Source organism: Pimephales promelas, chromosome 10 (genome assembly GCF_988280905.1).
Source record: "Pimephales promelas chromosome 10, fPimPro1.hap1.1, whole genome shotgun sequence".
NCBI classification, from domain to species: Eukaryota; Metazoa; Chordata; class Actinopteri; order Cypriniformes; family Leuciscidae; genus Pimephales; species Pimephales promelas.
The window spans coordinates 10,379,839-10,404,531 of NC_142778.1; the positions used below are offsets into that span (position 1 = coordinate 10,379,839).

At 39.1% G+C, this 24,693-nt stretch overlaps 1 protein-coding gene and 2 pseudogenes across 1 annotated transcript; all 3 read left to right on the forward strand.

Annotated features, from left to right (window-relative positions):
• Positions 1 to 6,571: 6,571 nt before the first annotated feature.
• Positions 6,572 to 15,646, forward strand: LOC148977312 (uncharacterized). Its single transcript, XM_089135388.1, has 2 exons — positions 6,572 to 6,929; positions 14,758 to 15,646. Exons 1-2 carry the CDS (start codon positions 6,923 to 6,925, stop codon positions 15,633 to 15,635), a joined length of 885 nt encoding a protein of 294 aa, XP_088991514.1. The 5' UTR covers positions 6,572 to 6,922; the 3' UTR covers positions 15,636 to 15,646.
• Positions 6,978 to 7,962, forward strand: LOC148977313 (uncharacterized; annotated as a pseudogene).
• A 1,293-nt stretch (positions 15,647 to 16,939) lies between the features above and the next one.
• On the forward strand, positions 16,940 to 18,176 carry LOC148977314 (uncharacterized; annotated as a pseudogene).
• Positions 18,177 to 24,693: the final 6,517 nt, after the last annotated feature.

Below are 24,693 nucleotides of genomic sequence, written 5' to 3' on the forward strand. Positions count from 1 at the left end.
TCTCGGTATTGCATTGGACTCTATGATCGGCGGAAGTTATCGAGCATCCTTAATCCTTCACCGGAAATAACGCCGTGCATAGAGCCCATACTTCGCAAAGAGTCCTTGTTTGAGTGTGGCTTATATAGGCAGTCTGAAATGAGGTGCAGGTGTGCGTGTAATCAGTCACAGGGATGAGGCATTATGGGAAACGGAGTTCTGGTGAAGTGATCAGTTCTGATGTGGAGTACCCTCTGGTGATTCTCTGGGGCACTCCAACTGGTGATTGTGACAGTTATAGACCAGGCAGAACAATCCTTCCAACCACTATAGATGGATTCTCAAATAGCTTACCTGATCTATCTAAGCTGCTAAGTGAACCCAAACAAACAGATGAATTAGAGGAAATGACTAGCAGTTTGAGCACCATTTTCACTAGCACATTAGATATTGTTGCACCATGGTACAACAGTGCTACGCATGCTATCAAGAGAGAAACTCGCAACTTAGAGCGTAAATGGAAACAAACTAATTGAGAGGTCTTTAGAATCGCGTGGAAAGTATGTCACGTTATAAAAAGACACTAAAAACAGCCAGGGCTGAGCATCTCCGCAAACGAATCGAAAATAACCAAAATAATCCAAGGTTTTTATTTAACACCGTGGCTAGACTAACAAATAAACAGACATCACTGGAGCAAAATATACCGTTACAGTTTAGTAGTAATGATTTTATGAATTACTTCAATGAGAAAATAGAAAGCATCCGAAACACAATTATAAATGTACAATCCTCTATGGTGTCTTATGATTCAGCTTCAATTCTGGCCCCTCTAGAACAACTACACCGCTTTACAACGATAGGACAGGAGGAGCTAAATAAACTTATCATTGCATCTAAACCAACAACATGTTTATTAGATCCAATAACCACTAAACTACTAAAAGAACTATTACCTGTAGTGGAAGAGCCTCTCCTCAATATTATTAACTCGTCTTTATCTTTAGGTCATGTTCCAAAAATATTCAAGCTGGCAGTAATAAAACCGCTCATTAAGATACCGCAATTAGATACAAATAACTTGGCAAATTACAGACCCATTTCAAATCTTCCATTTATGTCCAAAATACTAGAAAAAGTAGTGTCCGCTCAATTGTGCTCTTTTTTGCAAGAAAATTATATCTATGAAAAATTCCAGTCAGGATTCAGACCGCATCATAGTACAGAAACTGCGCTGGTTAAAATTACAAATGATTTACTTTTAGCTTCTGACCAAGGCTGTATCTCAATACTAGTCCTACTTGATCTTAGCGCTGCGTTCGACACTATAGATCATAAAATACTCTTGGATCGACTACAAAACTTCACTGGTGTCCAGGGACAGGCATTAAGCTGGTTTAGATCGTACTTATCGGACCGTTATCATTTTGTCTGTTTAAATGGGAAAAAATCAAAGATAACGTCAGTAGACTATGGAGTACCACAAGGATCGGTTTTAGGCCCTCTGCTGTTCTCAATATATATGCTGCCACTTGGTAATATTATAAGAAAACATGGAATTCATTTCCACTGTTACGCTGATGACACTCAATTATATATTTCATCACGACCAGATGAAAACACTAACTCATCTAAAATGACAGAGTGTCTCAAAGATATAAAACACTGGATGACGCGGAATTTTCTGCTATTAAATTCAGATAAAACGGAGGTATTACTTATTGGTCCAAAAAACTACTCACAAAACCTCTTACAATACAACTTTAATATAGACGGATGTCCTGTTACTTTATCCACTACAGTAAAAGACCTGGGTGTTATACTAGACCGCAGCTTGTCTTTCGAAAATCATATTTCATATGTTACAAGAACAGCCTTTTTCCACCTTAGAAACATTGCTAAGCTACGTAACATGCTTTCTATTTCTGATGCTGAAAAAATAGTTCACGCATTCATGACCTCGAGACTAGATTACTGTAATGCTTTATTAGCCGGTTGTCCTGCATCCTCAATAAACAAGCTACAGTTAGTACAAAATGCAGCTGCTAGAGTTCTTACTAGGTCAAGAAAATATGATCATATAACACCGATTTTATCATGTCTACACTGGTTACCTATTAAGTTCCGTATCAACAATTAATTACCTATTAATTGTTATTTAAGTGAAATTACTGAACTTAAATATACAAGTTTGATAAAAAATTATCATTAAAGAAGAAAATTTCAAATGGCATTTAGAGGCTTTTGCATCTGACCTCTTCATATATACAGGGATTACATTTCTCCACTCCGTCGCTACGAGAGAGAGTCTGTGACGGAATTCCGTCATTACCAGGGTTCCCCACTGTCCTCATGTCTTAAATTCACTTTTCATAATTTTAAGGCCGTAAATATGCTCACATTTCTCAAAAAGTGTAATAAATGTGTTAAATTTAAAAACGGAGTAGTTTTGAGTTTGGGTTCTGCATCATGCACTAGATGTGCAAAAAATGTGGTATTAACTGGTAAGACTGCAACAGCAAATTCTGAGAATATGCTAATTAACTTAATTAGCATTATTTTATGTTTATTTCTGTTGCTGTTCCCTTCTGAAGTTTTTATTACTTATTGAATAAAAATTTATAAAAAATACAAATTTTTTACCAAATGCTATAGTTTGATTGTAATCATAATGCAAAACCTGATACTTATCTAAACAATTTCGTAAAAAATAAAAATAAAGCAGTCTTTTAGAATATCTAGATGTATATCTAAAAGAAAAAAAAAAAACGAATAAGATAGAGAAATCATGTCTAAAAAACAAACAAACAAAAAAAAGCCTTTCTATGTATTTATATAGGAAGAGCTTACAGGCTGGTACAGGACATTGCACACATGTAACTATTTTTAAAGCCACTAGATGGCGTGCTTCTACTTGAACATTTTTTTTTATTATTAGGCTGGCTCTATTTAGATGTGAAATGTTGCACTTATTGAAAAAAAATATATAAAATACAAATATATATAATTCTAATGGGAAAATAGCTCATAAAATTATATAATTAATGCAAAGTATCATAAAAAACCCTGTAAAAATTCTAAATAATAATCAGAAAACAATAATAGAACAACAATATATTTTATACCATGGTCTGGGTGAATACTCGATTCTGATTGGCTGCAGGGTGTCCGTTAAAAAGTGATAGAGGACACCTAGTAAAGTAGTTCTGGTGAAACTGCCTGTTTACCATTCGAAATTAATAAATAAATGCGCTGCCTACAACGGCTGTGAGTAACCATAGCAACAGGCAGTCACATGCTCTATCATCTAACGTTAGATATTATAGCCTAATACAATGAGCGACTTCGTGCTATTTCTTTTAACATTTATGGAGAATATGGCAACTTTGACGACTGGTATGCTGCTGAAGAAAGAAAAAATGTAAATAAAACGGAGAAAATTACACCGCTGCTGCTCTGCTCCATTGAACTCTATTGGTAACGACGTAACTTGCGACCATAGTTGGATAACGATGCTTTCGGGAAATGCACCCCTGAATGAGACCCTGCGGGAGTTTTACGCAGCTGTCCAGACAACCAAGGCAGGAGAAGGCTGAACGTTACAGCGTTTCAAGCCTAAGGAGCCTGAGGAAAATTACCCTCTCTTTGATCTGATTAATTTATTGCCCTCTATAACGTTAAGCGCGAATAGCTGGAGATCAGAGCTAATTGTTTTTTTTTATTGTTGTTTGATTAATTGTTTTATGAGTAATAAAAAAAAAAAACTATGCCTACCTTTGTGTTTCATGAAAAAAAAATGCATTTGTGAACCTGGAGGGATACGAACTAAGCGGACTATATATCTCCGGTTGCTAAATAAACACTCAGGCAGGCAAGGCAAGTTATTATTTGTAAAAACTAGATTTAGCCTAATTAAAATATAAACTAATGTTTTATTTGGCAAGTGACCATGGTATAAGCGGGTTAATGCCCTCCGAGGTGTCCATTGTCAGGTTTTAATGGACTTCGGCGGAGGCAACCGTCCTCCGCTGCGCGTCGGCCGGTTTACGCCTCGCCGTCGTCCATTAAAACCTGACAATGGACACCTCGTCGGGCATTAACCCTTACTGAATGGTTATCCTGGAGAAAAATTAAAGTAAAATTGTAATGCTTCATCCGTTTTTGACCGGGAGGACTAAGTGACTTCTTCGGTTACACAAAGAAAAGAAAAAAAAAACTGGGTTGAGATGCCAGGAAAGACGTACACTTCGTGATCTATGCCACGAAGTGCTTGGCATAACTAACCTCAGCGAGCCTGTGAGCCTATGTGCAATGAGGTCCTAACATTGCAAACCCTACTCACACACAATCAATACATAGGTTCCTAGTAGTATTTATAGTGCTAACCGTGCCTGCATTTCCCAACGACGGTAACCATTTTTAAAAATTAAAACCTGTTTTATCATATGTAACACAGGTTAAATAAAGAACATTTAATTTTCATGCAATTTAGTGATCTATCCCCTTAATAAAATTTGATAAGTGATGGAAAAAAATGAGTAATATAAAAAATAATAGACATGAATAAATATGCAAATTCATTCTCGATAAAAGCTCGGTGATCAACCAATGAGAGCTCTTTGTCATTTGAGCCATGGGTGTCGACGAGCATGCGCAATGACAGAAAGAGACGAGCTTGATTGAGAAGAGCGGACTCACGCAATCTGATCGTCGTGATCGTTTTATAAATCTTAGATTGAAAATCTTCGAAACAAATAATTAAAAAGTTGCAGTTTGATTAATTTGATGCTTTCTGAATGAGAAGCCGATCGTATAGAGGAATACATTCTGGTGAGTCAGTATCATTTACTGTAATTATGGTACGCAATATGATATCAGTGATAAAAAATGTTTTTGTTATGTTTTTCCTGCTTAAAATTGGACACTATAACAATATCAATAAACTTTATCATTGTTTTTAAATATATTTATTCATTAAAAGTTTGTTGCCACAAGGCAACATTGTACGACAATGGACAAATTGAAACATTTGACATTTTCATTAAGAAAAAAATTAAAGATTTATTGAAAACATCAATTTACTTAACTAAACACTTGAACAAACATATTTATCAAGTTTTTAATGAATTACACATTTCATATTTAATAAAAATTAACATTTATTATCCAGCTGTTGCCCTCAGGCAACATTGTACCATCGTGGAACGCAAGTTCTACAAACCATCAATATCAAGTTATCATATCAAAATATTACAGTCGGTGTTGTTTCAGGGTAAAACATTATTTGTCCGATTACCCACTATGGCCAAATGTCCCGTCGACCCCCGCTGACCACTCCCGAGCCACACCCACGCCCGTCCCACGAACCCACAATTTTTCCGATTACCTACTATAGTGGCCAAAAGTCCTGTTGTGACTCCCCCTGACCACTCACAAGCCACGCCCCCATCCCACTCACCCACTATTTGCCCAATTACCCACTATAGTGGCCAAATGTCCCGTCGACCGCGGCTGACAACTCACAAGCCACATGCCCTTGTTCCACGAACCCACTATTTGCCCGATTACCCTCTATAGTGGCCAAATGTCCTGTTGAACCATGCTGAGATTTCATATTGTAAAAGTGCAGATACATAGATAGTTCAAACTCTTTTCCTTACAATTCAACTATACTTTATCAGATTCACAAAAAGGGTCCTGCGCATGCGCGTGCGTTTGGTTGTTTGTGTTTGTAGCTCCGGTGAACTTTCTATTTTTATATCATGTGAACTTATCCTCGATACTATTCCTTATAAAAAACAACTGGATTGCTTTGATATCTCTACTTATATCCAACCTTCCGAATCCCGGCTACTAGCCTTTAGCCCGCTAGCATTCGACGCGTGGCCTCGCGCCTATTGGCCGTCTCATTTTACACCCGTTTCACTGAATCCTGGTTATTTCCGGCATTTCAGTCCTAAATTAGTAGTGATAGTTGTAGTAATCATTAGTAATCACTACTAATTTACTGTTCATCTGTTATAATGGCGAACATATCAGATGCTTGTCTAACATTACCTCTGAGTGCAGGTGAAGACACATTCGAGCTCTTCAGGGTGAAGCAGGAGCTGGAATACGTTGAGAAACAGATCCGTGGTCTGCTGGTGAAGCAAGCCGAGCTGTTGGATCGGCGCTCATCGCTTGAAGCATCACGCTCCTACGCTCACAAATCAGTGGTTAGTAACGTTAACTCTTTGACTCCGACTTCGTCTACTCCGTATGTTACTCTGCCCAGGAGGACGCGATCATCTCGGGCTTCATTCACTCCGGCACCGAAACAACAACATGGACCATGGATCACACAGCGGAAGACACGAGTCAGGACCAGAGCCGCCTCTCCGCCCCTCCCGGTCTTCGAGATCTCCACCCGGAATCGCTTCTCCCCTCTTCGCGAGCCGGAACGCGACGACGCCGTGATCATCGGCACATCCATGGTCCGTCATGTCCGCGCTACTTCGGATAAAGGTAAGGTGCGCACTCACTGCTTTCCTGGTGCTCGTGTTCTTGATGTCGCTGCACAGGTTCCTGAGATCCTGAACGGGGACGAGCACGTCGGAGCTGTTGTGCTGCACGCGGGAGTGAACGACATCAGGCTGCGGCAGACGGAGGTTCTGAAGAGGGACTACAGGAGCCTGATCGAGACGGTACGCAGCACAGCGCCTAAAGCAGCGATCATCGTGTCTGGACCGCTTCCCACGTACAGACAAGGACAGGAAAGGTTCAGTAGACTATTTGCATTAAATGAATGGTTAATGTCATTGTGTAATGAACAGAAACTGCTCTTTGTAAATAATTGGCATCTGTTTTGGGAGAGACCCAGGCTGTACCGTGCAGATGGACTCCATCCCAGGCGAATCGGAGCGGCTGTGCTGTCGGACAACATCTCCAAGACGTTACGCGCCAGATGACTAGTAAGTCAAAGTCCAAACCACAGCCTTTGTGGTCCAAACTTAACTAATATGCATAGTGTGGAACATTATATAGAAACTGTGTCTATTCCTCGTTTAGTGAAGCCAAACAATAAATCTAGTGCAGAAATCTTATTGTAATTAAACCAGAAAATCTAAATATCAGTGAACAGAAACAATTTCTAAAGCTAGGTCTTCTAAACATTAGATCGCTCACACCTAAGGCGGTAATTGTAAATGAAATGGTCACAGGTAATAACTTCGATGTTCTGTGCCTTACTGAAACCTGGCTTAAACCAAATGAGTATTTCGGTCTCAACCAATCTACTCCGCCAGGATACTGTTATAAACATGAGCCTCGCCTGATCGGTCGTGACAGCGGTGTTGCAACAAACTATAAAGATATTTTTAATATTACTCAGAAAACAGGTCACAGGTTTAATTCATTTGAAGTACTTGTGCTAAATGTTACGCTCTTAGATGTAAGAAGGAAATCCATATTATCTCTAGCCTTGGCTACTGTATATAGACCTCCAGGCCCATATGCTGAAAAGAGTTCGCAGACTTTCTCTCGGATCTATTGGTGAATGTCGATAAAGCAATAATTGCTGGAGATTTTAACTTACACGTAGATAATACAAATGATGCTTTAGGGGCTGCGTTTACAGACTTATTGAACTCATTTGGGGTCAAACAAAACGTCAGTGGTCCCACTAATCGTCTAAATCATACACTAGATTTAATTATATCATATGGAACCATTCCAACTGATATAGATATTATACCGCAAAGCGATGATGTCACTGATCATTGCATGGTGACTTGCATAATACGTACTGCTGAAATATGTCATGTTGCGCCACGTTACTGTCACAATCACCAGTTGGAGTGCCCCAGAGAATCACCAGAGGGCACTCCACATCAGAACTGATCACTTCACCAGAACTCCGTTTCCCATAATGCCTCATCCCTGTGACAGAATACACGCTCAGAAATTACAAGCCGTGGCAATGCAATGGGCTATATGCACGCATAAGTTCCGCATTTGACATAAGGATGCTCGTCCATTTCCGGTTGTGTAGATTAAAGCGGAGGAAAACCGGAGAAAACGGGATTATGGCAGAGTCTTCAATATTTACTGTCCTCCCGTCTTTGAAACGAAACGTACATACGTTTAGATGTAATTTAATATATAGTTATGTTTATTTAATATAATTTTAAAAAGAAGCATAAACACAACGAGGGGTGTCTGTTTTATCTGTTTTTGTGACTAACGTTTCATTAGTATAACCATGGAGTATAAAATTCAATATAAATTCTCGGTATTGCATTGGACTCTATGATCGGCGGAAGTTATCGAGCATCCTTAATCCTTCACCGGAAATAACGCCGTGCATAGAGCCCATACTTCGCAAAGAGTCCTTGTTTGAGTGTGGCTTATATAGGCAGTCTGAAATGAGGTGCAGGTGTGCGTGTAATCAGTCACAGGGATGAGGCATTATGGGAAACGGAGTTCTGGTGAAGTGATCAGTTCTGATGTGGAGTACCCTCTGGTGATTCTCTGGGGCACTCCAACTGGTGATCGTGACAGTTATAGACCAGGCAGAACAATCCTTCCAACCACTATAGATGGATTCTCAAATAGCTTACCTGATCTATCTAAGCTGCTAAGTGAACCCAAACAAACAGATGAATTAGAGGAAATGACTAGCAGTTTGAGCACCATTTTCACTAGCACATTAGATATTGTTGCACCATGGTACAACAGTGCTACGCATGCTATCAAGAGAGAAACTCGCAACTTAGAGCGTAAATGGAAACAAACTAATTGAGAGGTCTTTAGAATCGCGTGGAAAGTATGTCACGTTATAAAAAGACACTAAAAACAGCCAGGGCTGAGCATCTCCGCAAACGAATCGAAAATAACCAAAATAATCCAAGGTTTTTATTTAACACCGTGGCTAGACTAACAAATAAACAGACATCACTGGAGCAAAATATACCGTTACAGTTTAGTAGTAATGATTTTATGAATTACTTCAATGAGAAAATAGAAAGCATCCGAAACACAATTATAAATGTACAATCCTCTATGGTGTCTTATGATTCAGCTTCAATTCTGGCCCCTCTAGAACAACTACACCGCTTTACAACGATAGGACAGGAGGAGCTAAATAAACTTATCATTGCATCTAAACCAACAACATGTTTATTAGATCCAATAACCACTAAACTACTAAAAGAACTATTACCTGTAGTGGAAGAGCCTCTCCTCAATATTATTAACTCGTCTTTATCTTTAGGTCATGTTCCAAAAATATTCAAGCTGGCAGTAATAAAACCGCTCATTAAGATACCGCAATTAGATACAAATAACTTGGCAAATTACAGACCCATTTCAAATCTTCCATTTATGTCCAAAATACTAGAAAAAGTAGTGTCCGCTCAATTGTGCTCTTTTTTGCAAGAAAATTATATCTATGAAAAATTCCAGTCAGGATTCAGACCGCATCATAGTACAGAAACTGCGCTGGTTAAAATTACAAATGATTTACTTTTAGCTTCTGACCAAGGCTGTATCTCAATACTAGTCCTACTTGATCTTAGCGCTGCGTTCAACACTATAGATCATAAAATACTCTTGGATCGACTACAAAACTTCACTGGTGTCCAGGGACAGGCATTAAGCTGGTTTAGATCGTACTTATCGGACCGTTATCATTTTGTCTGTTTAAATGGGAAAAAATCAAAGATAACGTCAGTAGACTATGGAGTACCACAAGGATCGGTTTTAGGCCCTCTGCTGTTCTCAATATATATGCTGCCACTTGGTAATATTATAAGAAAACATGGAATTCATTTCCACTGTTACGCTGATGACACTCAATTATATATTTCATCACGACCAGATGAAAACACTAACTCATCTAAAATGACAGAGTGTCTCAAAGATATAAAACACTGGATGACGCGGAATTTTCTGCTATTAAATTCAGATAAAACGGAGGTATTACTTATTGGTCCAAAAAACTACTCACAAAACCTCTTACAATACAACTTTAATATAGACGGATGTCCTGTTACTTTATCCACTACAGTAAAAGACCTGGGTGTTATACTAGACCGCAGCTTGTCTTTCGAAAATCATATTTCATATGTTACAAGAACAGCCTTTTTCCACCTTAGAAACATTGCTAAGCTACGTAACATGCTTTCTATTTCTGATGCTGAAAAATTTGTTCACGCATTCATGACCTCGAGACTAGATTACTGTAATGCTTTATTAGCCGGTTGTCCTGCATCCTCAATAAACAAGCTACAGTTAGTACAAAATGCAGCTGCTAGAGTTCTTACTAGGTCAAGAAAATATGATCATATAACACCGATTTTATCATGTCTACACTGGTTACCTATTAAGTTCCGTATCAACAATTAATTACCTATTAATTGTTATTTAAGTGAAATTACTGAACTTAAATATACAAGTTTGATAAAAAATTATCATTAAAGAAGAAAATTTCAAATGGCATTTAGAGGCTTTTGCATCTGACCTCTTCATATATACAGGGATTACATTTCTCCACTCCGTCGCTACGAGAGAGAGTCTGTGACGGAATTCCGTCATTACCAGGGTTCCCCACTGTCCTCATGTCTTAAATTCACTTTTCATAATTTTAAGGCCGTAAATATGCTCACATTTCTCAAAAAGTGTAATAAATGTGTTAAATTTAAAAACGGAGTAGTTTTGAGTTTGGGTTCTGCATCATGCACTAGATGTGCAAAAAATGTGGTATTAACTGGTAAGACTGCAACAGCAAATTCTGAGAATATGCTAATTAACTTAATTAGCATTATTTTATGTTTATTTCTGTTGCTGTTCCCTTCTGAAGTTTTTATTACTTATTGAATAAAAATTTATAAAAAATACAAATTTTTTACCAAATGCTATAGTTTGATTGTAATCATAATGCAAAACCTGATACTTATCTAAACAATTTCGTAAAAAATAAAAATAAAGCAGTCTTTTAGAATATCTAGATGTATATCTAAAAGAAAAAAAAAAAAAAACGAATAAGATAGAGAAATCATGTCTAAAAAACAAACAAACAAAAAAAAGCCTTTCTATGTATTTATATAGGAAGAGCTTACAGGCTGGTACAGGACATTGCACACATGTAACTATTTTTAAAGCCACTAGATGGCGTGCTTCTACTTGAACATTTTTTTTTTTATTAGGCTGGCACTCTATTTAGATGTGAAATGTTGCACTTATTGAAAAAAAATATATAAAATACAAATATATATAATTCTAATGGGAAAATAGCTCATAAAATTATATAATTAATGCAAAGTATCATAAAAAAAACCCTGTAAAAATTCTAAATAATAATCAGAAAACAATAATAGAACAACAATATATTTGAATGGTTATCCTGGAGAAAAAATAAAGTAAAATTGTAATGCTTCATCCGTTTTTGACCGGGAGGACTAAGTGACTTCTTCGGTTACATAAAGAAAAGAAAAAAAAACTGGGTTGAGATGCCAGGAAAGACGTACACTTCGTGATCTATGCCACGAAGTGCTTGGCATAACTAACCTCAGCGAGCCTATGTGCAATGAGGTCCTAACATTGCAAACCCTACTCACACACAATCAATACATAGGTTCCTAGTAGTATTTATAGTGCTAACCGTGCCTGCATTTCCCAACGACGGTAACCATTTTTAAAAATTAAAACCTGTTTTATCATATGTAACACAGGTTAAATAAAGAACATTTAATTTTCATGCAATTTAGTGATCTATCCCCTTAATAAAATTTGATAAGTGATGGAAAAAAATGAGTAATATAAAAAATAATAGACATGAATAAATATGCAAATTCATTCTCGATAAAAGCTCGGTGATCAACCAATGAGAGCTCTTTGTCATTTGAGCCATGGGTGTCGACGAGCATGCGCAATGACAGAAAGAGACGAGCTTGATTGAGAAGAGCAGACGCAATCTGATCGTCGTGATCGTTTTATAAATCTTAGATTGAAAATCTTCGAAACAAATAATTAAAAAGTTTCAGTTTGATTAATTTGATGCATTCTGAATGAGAAGCCGATCGTATAGAGGAATACATTCTATCTGGTGAGTCAGTATCATTTACTGTAATTAACCCTCTATCAGGGGCGGCTCGCCCATAGAGGGCGCTGGGGCGCCGCCCTCCCTCCGACCTGTCTGTCTGTTTTTTTAATATATATTATAATTTATCATTTTGAAAAATAATCTTTGTTAATTATATGCTAATAATGGTTTTACTTTGAAAAGTGTTTTGAACTCACCAGAATGATATTTGCATTCACTTTCGTTACTTTTATCATGTTGGTGTAGTAGTATAGCCAATAGGCTGTCTTCTCAGGGCGCCAGTTCGCTCAGCCCCACAGTGCTGGAATTTAAGCCAATGGTTCCCCGGTTGCTATGCAAAAAAGTTTATATTTCGCCAATCAGCGCCGTCAAATTTTATGGTTTGGGGGCGCTGAAAATATCGCCCACAGTATCAGATTAGGGGAGTGCACCGTGCACGCGCACCACGGGACATTTTTTTTACCTCAGATGAGAGAAGAATGGCAGCGCCAGTGACGTCGAGTGGAAATAATGTAAAGTTAGTCGCTCTGTCACTCACTCACTCACTCACTCACACACACATAAACACTGTTTCACACACATTTGATATTAAAATAGTTATAGGAATATTAATACCTGTGTGTTTGCTTTGTTTTTGATGTTTTTAAGTTCTGAGCTAGATTACTGTGTTTCATACTAGTTAAAATCAACTTTCTTCTCATACTTGGGTGTTACAATCAAGAATGTTGTCCCACCCTCTCTTTCAGAGCCTTTTCTCTCTCTCTTTCTCTAGTATCAACACATTGTTATCCATTATCCAATTGTCAATTTGTCAAAAATATGTAGTCTACAGCTGGGGATTGATTAAACTAGATTGTTGTATTACCTTTTTTTTTTTTTGTATTACCTTTATTATAATTTATCAATATTATGCGTTTGCACTTTTTCTGTCAGCACACAGAGCATAATAAACATGCAACTTGTTCATTATCATTAACTGTCAAACTGTTATTATTATTATTGTATTATTTGACCATTGGTATTGACTGGTTTAAGTTATTTTATTGGTATAGGTAAGGGCATGGCCTAAGGCCTAAAATGCACCAGAATGCAGGAAATCACATCTACTAAATTCAAAATTTTCTGGGGGGGAACCCCCAGACCCCCCTCTTATTCAGCCCCCCCTACAATAATTTTCACCAGCCGCCACTGCCCTCTATGGTACGCAATATGATATCAGTGATAAAAAATGTTTTTGTTATGTTTTTCCTGCTTAAAATTGGACACTATAACAATATCAATAAACTTTATCATTCTTTTAAAATGTATTTTATTCATTAAAAGTTTGTTGCCTCAAGGCAACATTGTAGCCTACCACAATGGACAAATTGAAACGTTTGACATTTTCATGAAGAAAAAAATTAAAGATTTATTGAAAACACCAATTTACTTAACTAAACACTTGAACAAACATATTTATCAAGTTTTTAATGAATTACACATTTCATATTTAATAAAAATTAACTTTTAGTATCCAGCTGTTGCCCTCAGGCAACATTGTACCATCGTGGAACGCAAGTTCTACAAACCATCATATCAAGTTATCATATCAAAATATTACAGTCGGTGTTGTTTCAGGGTAAAACATTAACAATCACCATAACCTTATCCTAATATTAAGGCCAGGTCTCAACAAAAGCAAGATCAGACATGTGGAAGACCTCCCAGGCCGACCTAATGACCCGTGTGAGGTCAGGGGGGCCTGACCCCCCCCCAGGGGCCCGACAGGAGCACCCCAAAATCCAAGAATCCCAGAAGCAGCACCGCCAAATGTCCCGTTGACCCCATTGAACGGTCCCAAGCCACGCCCCGTCCCACAAATCCATTATTTGTCCGATTACCCACTATAGTGGCCAAATGTCCCGTCGACCCCCGCTGACCACTCCCAAGCCACACCCACGCCCTGTCCCACGAACCCACAATTTTTCCGATTACCCACTATAGTGGCCAAAAGTCCTGTTGTGATCCCCCTGACCACTCACAAGCCACGCCCCCATCCCACTCACCCACTATTTGCCCAATTACCCACTATAGTGGCCAAATGTCCCGTCGACCGCGGCTGACAACTCACAAGCCACATGCCCTGTTCCACGAACCCACTATTTGCCCGATTACCCTCTATAGTGGCCAAATGTCCTGTTGAACCATGCTGAGATTTCATATTGTAAAAGTGCAGATACATAGATAGTTCAAACTCTTTTCCTTACAATTCAACTATACTTTATCAGATTCACAAAAAGGGTCTTGCGCATGCGCGTGCGTTCGGTTGTTTGTGTTTGTAGCTCCGGAGAATTTCTTCACTAATCCTTGATTTTCTTCTTTACCACTTATTTATAAACAAGCACTTTCTATTTTTATATCATGTGAACTTATCCTCGATACTATTCCTTATAAAAAACAATTGGATTGCTTTGATATCGCTATTTATATCCAACCTTCCGAATCCCGGCTACTAGCCTTTAGCCCGCTAGCATTCCACGCGTGGCCTCGCGCCTATTGGCCGTCTCATTTTACACCCGTTTCACTGAATCCTGGTTATTTCCGGCATTTGAGTCCTAAATTAGTAGTGATAGTTGTAGTAGTATCACTACTAATTTACTGTTCATCTGTTATAATGGCGAACATATCAGATGCTTGTCTAACATTACCTCTGAGTGCAGGTGAAGACACATTCGAGCTCTTCACGGTGAAGCAGGAGCTGGAATACGTCGAGAAACAGATCCGTGGTCTGCTGGTGAAGCAAGCCGAGCTGTTGGATCGGCGCTCATCGCTTGAAGCATCACGCTCCGACGCTCACAAATCAGTGGTTAGTAACGTTAACTCTTTGACTCCGACTTCGTCTACTCCGTATGTTACTCTGCCCAGGAGGACGCGATCATCTCGGGCTTCATTCACTCCGGCACCGAAACAACAACATGGACCATGGATCACACAGCGGAAGACACGAGCCAGGACCAGAGCCGCCTCTCCGCCCCTCCCGGTCTTCGAGATCTCCACCCGGAATCGCTTCTCCCCTCTTTGCGAGCCGGAACGCGACGACGCCGTGATCATCGGCACATCCATGGTCCGTCATGTCCGCGCTACTTCGGATAAAGGTAAGGTGCGCACTCACTGCTTTCCTGGTGCTCGTGTTCTTGATGTCGCTGCACAGGTTCCTGAGATCCTGAACGGGGACGAGCGCGTCGGAGCTGTTGTGCTGCACGCGGGAGCGAACGACATCAGGCTGCGGCAGACGGAGGTTCTGAAGAGGGACTACAGGAGCCTGATCGAGATGGTACGCAGCACAGCGCCTAAAGCAGCGATCATCGTGTCTGGACCGCTTCCCACGTACAGACAAGGACAGGAAAGGTTCAGTAGACTATTTGCATTAAATGAATGGTTAATGTCATTGTGTAATGAACAGAAATTGCTCTTTGTAAATAATTGGCATCTGTTTTGGGAGAGACCCAGGCTGTACCGTGCAGATGGACTCCATCCCAGCCGAATCGGAGCGGCTGTGCTGTCGGACAACATCTCCAAGACGTTACGCGCCAGATGACTAGTAAGTCAAAGTCCAAACTTAACTAATATGCATAGTGTGGAACATTATATAGAAACTGTGTCTATTCCTCGTTTAGTGAAGCCAAACAATAAATCTAGTGCAGGATCTAGCAAAAATCTTATTGTAATTAAACCAGAAAATCTAAATATCAGTGAACAAGTGAGCGTTTAAAACATGCATCTGTGCAACCCATACTAAAGAGGCCAAATTTAGACTCTTCCAATCTATCAAATTTTAGACCTATCTCACATCTCCCATTTGTAACTAAAATCTTGGATAAAGTAGTTCTATGTCAACTTGAAACGTTTTTAAATGAAAACAAAATTTACGATATATTCCAATCTGGTTTTAAAAAATTCCATTCTACAGAAACCGCTCTTGTGAAGGTACTTAATGACATATTTTTGGCCACTGACTCTGGACATTCGGTAGTACTGATACTCCTGGATTTAAGTGCTGCATTTGATACGATTGACCACAATGTCCTGCTATCACGGTTAGAACATATAGTAGGCATTAGAGGCCCAGTCTTACAGTGGTTTCATTCTTACCTTACTAACAGGAGTTTTTCAGTCAATATTAATAGCTACCGATCTGCACCAGTAAAGTTAACATGTGGAATTCCTCAAGGCTCCACACTGGCTCCCATGTTGTTCTCTTTATACATGCTTCCGTTGAGTACTATCTTTAGAAAATATGATTTGAACTATCACTGCTATGCAGATGACACTCAAATGTACTTTCCTCTTAACCACAGAATGACTCTAGACAAGATGGCCAACTGCCTTGAGGATGTGAAAGCATGGTTGTCGCAAAATTTTTTAAGTTTGAATGAAAACAAGACTGAGGTTGTAGTGTTTACACCTTCCAGTGTACATGATACTACAAATATAAATCTGGGCATCCTAACACCATATGTTAAACCTTATGTTAAAAACCTGGGAGTGATATTGGACAGTAGCTTAAAGCTGGATAGACAGGTTAATCAAGTGGTGAAATCAAGCTTTTACCAGCTTCGTACCCTGGCAAAAATTAAGTCTATACTATCAGTCTCGAATTTAGAAAAAGTTGTACATGCTTTTATTTCTACCAGACTGGACTATTGTAATTCAATTTATATGGGGATCAGTGAGTCATCCATCAATCGCCTCCAAATAGTCCAGAATGCCGCTGCAAGAGTTCTGACAGGAACTCGAAAACGAGAACACATAACTCCTGTCCTCAAGACTCTGCACTGGTTACCAGTGCGCCATAGAATCACTTTTAAAGTTTTATTATTAGTATACAAGGCGCTAAACGGGATGGCTCCATCATACCTCACAGACCTATTGACTGTTCACCAACCACCTAGAGCTCTTAGGTCGGCGAACCTAGGCCTTCTGGTGGCTCCGAGAACAAAACTGAAGACTAGAGGAGACCGGGCTTTCTCTAGTGCCGCTCCTAGACTCTGGAACAGCCTTTCCCCAGAAATCAGAGCTGCACCAACCCTACACATCTTTAAAGTGAGATTAAAGACGTTTTTATTTGACCTGTCATATGCAAGCTAAATGTGGAAGCAATTGCCCTGTGGCTGTTTGTATTTTAATTTTTATTTTTCCCTCTGTACAGCACTTTGGTCAACGGAAGTTGTGTTTATCTGTGCTCTATAAATAAATTGAAATTGAAATTGAAACAAAAACAATTTCTAAAGCTAGGTCTTCTAAACATTAGATCGCTCACACCTAAGGCGGTAATTGTAAATGAAATGGTCACAGGTAATAACTTCGATGTTCTGTGCCTTACTGAAACCTGGCTTAAACCAAATGAGTATTTCGGTCTCAACGAATCTACTCCGCCAGGATACTGTTATAAACATGAGCCTCGCCTGATCGGTCGTGGCAGCGGTGTTGCAACAAACTATAAAGATATTTTTAATATTACTCAGAAAACAGGTCACAGGTTTAATTCATTTGAAGTACTTGTGCTAAATGTTACGCTCTTAGATGTAAGAAGGAAATCCATATTATCTCTAGCCTTGGCTACTGTATATAGACCTCCAGGCCCATATGCTGAAAAGAGTTCGCAGACTTTCTCTCGGATCTATTGGTGAATGTCGATAAAGCAATAATTGCTGGAGATTTTAACTTACACGTAGATAATACAAATGATGCTTTAGGGGCTGCGTTTACAGACTTATTGAACTCATTTGGGGTCAAACAAAACGTCAGTGGTCCCACTCATCGTCTAAATCATACACTAGATTTAATTATATCATATGGAACCATTCCAACTGATATAGATATTATACCGCAAAGCGATGATGTCACTGATCATTGCATAGTGACTTGCATAATACGTACTGCTGAAATATGTCATGTTGCGCTACGTTACTGTCACAATCACCAGTTGGAGTGCCCCAGAGAATCACCAGAGGGCACTCCACATCAGAACTGATCACTTCACCAGAACTCCGTTTCCCATAATGCCTCATCCCTGTGACAGAATACACGCTCAGAAATTACAAGCCGTGGCAATGCAATGGGCTATATGCACGCATAAGTTCCGCATTTGACATAAGGATGCTCGTCCATTTCCGGTTGTGTAGATTAAAGCGGAGGAAAACCGGAGAAAACGGGATTATGGCAGAGTCTTCAATATTTACTGTCCTCCCGTCTTTGAAACGAAACGTACATACGTTTAGATGTAATTTTATATATAGTTATGTTTATTTAATATAATTTTAAAAAGAAGCATAAACACAACGAGGGGTGTCTGTTTTATCTGTTTTTGTGACTAACGTTTCATTAGTATAACCATGGAGTATAAAATTCAATATAAATTCTCGGTATTGCATTGGACTCTATGATCGGCGGAAGTTATCGAGCATCCTTAATCCTTCACCGGAAATAACGCCGTGCATAGAGCCCATACTTCGCAAAGAGTCCTTGTTTGAGTGTGGCTTATATAGGCAGTCTGAAATGAGGTGCAGGTGTGCGTGTAATCAGTCACAGGGATGAGGCATTATGGGAAACGGAGTTCTGGTGAAGTGATCAGTTCTGATGTGGAGTACCCTCTGGTGATTCTCTGGGGCACTCCAACTGGTGATCGTGACAGTTATAGACCAGGCAGAACAATCCTTCCAACCACTATAGATGGATTCTCAAATAGCTTACCTGATCTATCTAAGCTGCTAAGTGAACCCAAACAAACAGATGAATTAGAGGAAATGACTAGCAGTTTGAGCACCATTTTCACTAGCACATTAGATATTGTTGCACCATGGTACAACAGTGCTACGCATGCTATCAAGAGAGAAACTCGCAACTTAGAGCGTAAATGGAAACAAACTTATTGAGAGGTCTTTAGAATTGCGTGGAAAGTATGTCACGTTATAAAAAGACACTAAAAACAGCCAGGGCTGAGCATCTCCGCAAACGAATCGAAAATAACCAAAATAATCCAAGGTTTTTATTTAACACCGTGGCTAGACTAACAAATAAACAGACATCACCGGAGCAAAATATACCGTTACAGTTTAGTAGTAATGATTTTATGAATTACTTCAATGAGAAAATAGAAAGCATCCGAAACACAATTATAAATGTACAATCCTCTATGGTGTCTTATGATTCAGCTTCAATTCTGGCCCCTCTAGAACAACTACACCGCTTTACAACGATAGGACAGGAGGAGCTAAATAAACTTATCATTGCATCTAAACCAACAACATGTTTATTAGATCCAATAACCACTAAACTACTAAAAGAACTATTACCTGTAGTGGAAGAGCCTCTCCTCAATATTATTAACTCGTCTTTATCTTTAGGTCATGTTCCAAAAATATTCAAGCTGGCAGTAATAAAACCTCTCATTAAGAAACCGCAACTAGATCCAAATAACTTGGCAAATTACAGACCCATTTCAAATCTTCCATTTATGTCCAAAATACTAGAAAAAGTAGTGTCCGCTCAATTGTGCTCTTTTTTGCAAGAAAATGATATCTATGAAAAATTCCAGTCAGGATTCAGACCGCATCATAGTACAGAAACTGCGCTGGTTAAAATTACAAATGATTTACTTTTAGCTTCTGACCAAGGCTGTATCTCAATACTAGTCCTACGTGATCTTAGCGCTGCGTTCGACACTATAGATCATAAAATACTCTTGGATCGACTACAAAATTCACTGGTGTCCAGGGACAGGCATTAAGCTGGTTTAGATCGTACTTATCGGACCGTTATCATTTTGTCTGTTTAAATGGGAAAAAATCAAAGATAACGTCAGTAGACTATGGAGTACCGCAAGGATCGGTTTTAGGCCCTCTGCTGTTCTCAATATATATGCTGCCACTTGGTAATATTATAAGAAAACATGGAATTCATTTCCACTGTTATGCTGACAACACTCAATTATATATTTCATCACGACCAGATGAAAACACTAACTCATCTAAAATGACAGAGTGTCTCAAAGATATAAAACGCTGGATGACGCGTAATTTCCTGCTATTAAATTCAGATAAAACGGAGGTATTACTTATTGGTCCAAAAAACTACTCACAAAACCTCTTACAATACAACTTTAATATAGATGGATGTCCTGTTACTTTATCCACTACAGTAAAAGACCTGGGTGTTATACTAGACCGCAGCTTGTCTTTCGAAAATCATATTTCATATGTTACAAGAACAGCCTTTTTCCACCTTAGAAACATTGCTAAGCTACGTAACATGCTTTCTATTTCTGATGCTGAAAAATTAGTTCACGCATTCATGACCTCGAGACTAGATTACTGTAATGCTTTATTATCCGGTTGTCCTGCATCCTCAATAAACAAGCTACAGTTAGTACAAAATGCAGCTGCTAGAGTTCTTACTAGGTCAAGAAAATATGATCATATAACACCGATTTTATCATCTCTACACTGGTTACCTATTAAGTTCCGTATCAACAATTAATTACCTATTAATTGTTATTTAAGTGAAATTACTGAACTTAAATATACAAGTTTGATAAAAATTATCATTAAAGAAGAAAATTTCAAATGGCATTTAGAGGCTTTTGCATCTGAACTCTTCATATATACAGGGATTACATTTCTCCACTCCGTCGCTACGAGAGAGAGTCTGTGACGGAATTCCGTCATTACCAGGGTTCCCCACTGTCCTCATGTCTTAAATTCACTTTTCATAATTTTAAGGCCGTAAATATGCTCACATTTCTCAAAAAGTGTAATAAATGTGTTAAATTTAAAAACGGAGTAGTTTTGAGTTTGGGTTCTGCATCATGCACTAGATGTGCAAAAAATGTGGTATTAACTGGTAAGACTGCAACAGCAAATTCTGAGAATATGCTAATTAACTTAATTAGCATTATTTTATGTTTATTTCTGTTGCTGTTCCCTTCTGAAGTTTTTATTACTTATTGAATAAAAATTTATAAAAAATACAAATTTTTTACCAAATGCTATAGTTTGATTGTAATCATAATGCAAAACCTGATACTTATCTAAACAATTTCGTAAAAAATAAAAATAAAGCAGTCTATTAGAATATCTAGATGTATATCTAAAAGAAAAAGAAAAAAAAACCGAATAAGATAGAGAAATCATGTCTAAAAAACAAACAAACAAAAAAAGCCTTTCTATGTATTTATATAGGAAGAGCTTACAGGCTGGTACAGGACATTGCACACATGTAACTATTTTTAAAGCCACTAGATGGCGTGCTTCTACTTGAACTTTTTTTTTTTTTATTAGGCTGGCACTCTATTTAGATGTGAAATGTTGCACTTATTGAAAAAAAATATATAAAATACAAATATATATAATTCTAATGGGAAAATAGCTCATAAAATTATATAATTAATGCAAAGTATCATAAAAAAACCCTGTAAAAATTCTAAATAATAATCAGAAAACAATATTAGAACAACAATATATTTGAATGGTTATCCTGGAGAAAATATAAAGTAAAATTGTAATGCTTCATCCGTTTTTGACCGGGAGGACTAAGTGACTTCTTCGGTTACACAAAGAAAAGAAAAAAAAAACTGGGTTGAGATGCCAGGAAAGACGTACACTTCGTGATCTATGCCACGAAGTGCTTGGCATAACTAACCTCAGCGAGCCTGTGAGCCTATGTGCAATGAGGTCCTAACATTGCAAACCCTACTCACACACAATCAATACATAGGTTCCTAGTAGTATTTATAGTGCTAACCGTGCCTGCATTTCCCAACGACGGTAACCATTTTTAAAAATTAAAACCTGTTTTATCATATGTAACACAGGTTAAATAAAGAACATTTAATTTTCATGCAATTTAGTGATCTATCCCCTTAATAAAATTTGATAAGTGATGGAAAAAAATGAGTAATATAAAAAATAATAGACATGAATAAATATGCAAATTCATTCTCGATAAAAGCTCGGTGATCAACCAATGAGAGCTCTTTGTCATTTGAGCCATGGGTGTCGACGAGCATGCGCAATGACAGAAAGAGACGAGCTTGATTGAGAAGAGCAGACGCAATCTGATCGTCGTGATCGTTTTATAAATCTTAGATTGAAAATCTTCGAAACAAATAATTAAAAAGTTGCAGTTTGATTAATTTGATGCATTCTGAATGAGAAGCCGATCGTATAGAGGAATACATTCTATCTGGTGAGTCAGTATCATTTACTGTAATTAACCCTCTATGGTACGCAATATGATATCAGTGATAAAAAATGTTTTTGTTATGTTTTTCCTGCTTAAAATTGGACACTATAACAATATCAATAAACTTTATCATTCTTTTTAAATGTATTTATTCATTAAAAGTTTGTTGCCTCAAGGCAACATTGTACCACAATGGACAAATTGAAACGTTTGACATTTTCATGAAGAAAAAAATTAAAGATTTATTGAAAACACCAATTTACTTAACTAAACACTTGAACAAACATATTTATCAAGTTTTTAATGAATTACACATTTCATATTTAATAAAAATTAACTTTTATTATCCAGCTGTTGCCCTCAGGCAACATTGTACCATCGTGGAACGCAAGTTCTACAAACCATCATATCAAGTTATCATATCAAAATATTACAGTCGGTGTTGTTTCAGGGTAAAACATTAACAATCACCATAACCTTATCCTAATATGAAGGCCAGGTCTCAACAAAAGCAAGATCAAACATGTGGAAGACCTCCCAGGCCGACCTAATGACCCGTGTGACGTCAGGGGGGCCTGACCCCCCCAGGGGCCCGACGGGAGCACAACAAAATCCAAGAATCCCAGAAGCAGCGCCGCCAAATGTCCCGTTGACCCCATTGAACGGTCCCAAGCCACGCCCCCGTCCCACAAACCCATTATTTGTCCGATTACCCACTATAGTGGCCAAATGTCCCGTCGACCCCCGCTGACCACTCCCGAGCCACACCCACGCCCGTCCCACGAACCCACAATTTTTCCGATTACCCACTATAGTGGCCAAAAGTCCTGTTGTGACCCCCCTGACCACTCACAAGCCACGCCCCCATCCCACTCACCCACTATTTGCCCAGTTACCCACTATAGTGGCCAAATGTCCCGTCGACCGCGGCTGACAACTCACAAGCCACATGCCCTGTTCCACGAACCCACTATTTGCCCGATTACCCTCTATAGTGGCCAAATGTCCTGTTGAACGATGCTGAGATTTCATATTGTAAAAGTGCAGATACATAGATAGTTCAAACTCTTTTCCTTACAATTCAACTATACTTTATCAGATTCACAAAAAGGGTCCTGCGCATGCGCGTGCGATCGGTTGTTTGTGTTTGTAGCTCCGGAGAATTTCTTCACTAATCCTTGATTTTCTTCTTTACCACTTATTTATAAACAAGCACTTTCTATTTGTATATCATGTGAACTTATCCTCGATACTATTCCTTATAAAAAACAATTGGATTGCTTTGATATCGCTACTTATATCCAACCTTACGAATCCCGGCTACTAGCCTTTAGCCCGCTAGCATTCCACGCGTGGCCTCGCGCCTATTGGCCGTCTCATTTTACACCCGTTTCACTGAATCCTGGTTATTTCCGGCATTTCAGTCCTAAATTAGTAGTGATAGTTGTAGTATCACTACTAATTTACTGTTCATCTGTTATAATGGCGAACATATCAGATGCTTGTCTAACATTACCTCTGAGTGCAGGTGAAGACACATTCGAGCTCTTCACGGTGAAGCAGGAGCTGGAATACGTCGAGAAACAGATCCGTGGTCTGCTGGTGAAGCAAGCCGAGCTGTTGGATCGGCGCTCATCGCTTGAAGCATCACGCTCCGACGCTCACAAATCAGTGGTTAGTAACGTTAACTCTTTGACTCCGACTTCGTCTACTCTGTATGTTACTCTGCCGAGGAGGACACGATCATCTCGGGCTTCATTCACTCCGGCACCGAAACAACAACATGGACCATGGATCACACAGCGGAAGACACGAGCCAGGACCAGAGCCGCCTCTCCGCCCCTCCCGGTCTTCGAGATCTCCACCCGGAATCGCTTCTCCCCTCTTCGCGAGCCGGAACGCGACGACGCCGTGATCATCGGCACATCCATGGTCCGTCATGTCCGCGCTACTTCGGATAAAGGTAAGGTGCGCACTCACTGCTTTCCTGGTGCTCGTGTTCTTGATGTCGCTGCACAGGTTCCTGAGATCCTGAACGGGGACGAGCGCGTCGGAGCTGTTGTGCTGCACGCGGGAGTGAACGACATCAGGCTGCGGCAGACGGAGGTTCTGAAGAGGGACTACAGGAGCCTGATCGAGACGGTACGCAGCACAGCGCCTAAAGCAGCGATCATCGTGTCTGGACCGCTTCCCACGTACAGACAAGGACAGGAAAGGTTCAGTAGACTATTTGCATTAAATGAATGGTTAATGTCATTGTGTAATGAACAGAAACTGCTCTTTGTAAATAATTGGCATCTGTTTTGGGAGAGACCCAGGCTGTACCGTGCAGATGGACTCCATCCCAGCCGAATCGGAGCGGCTGTGCCGTCGGACAACATCTCCAAGACGTTACGCGCCGGATGACTAGTAAG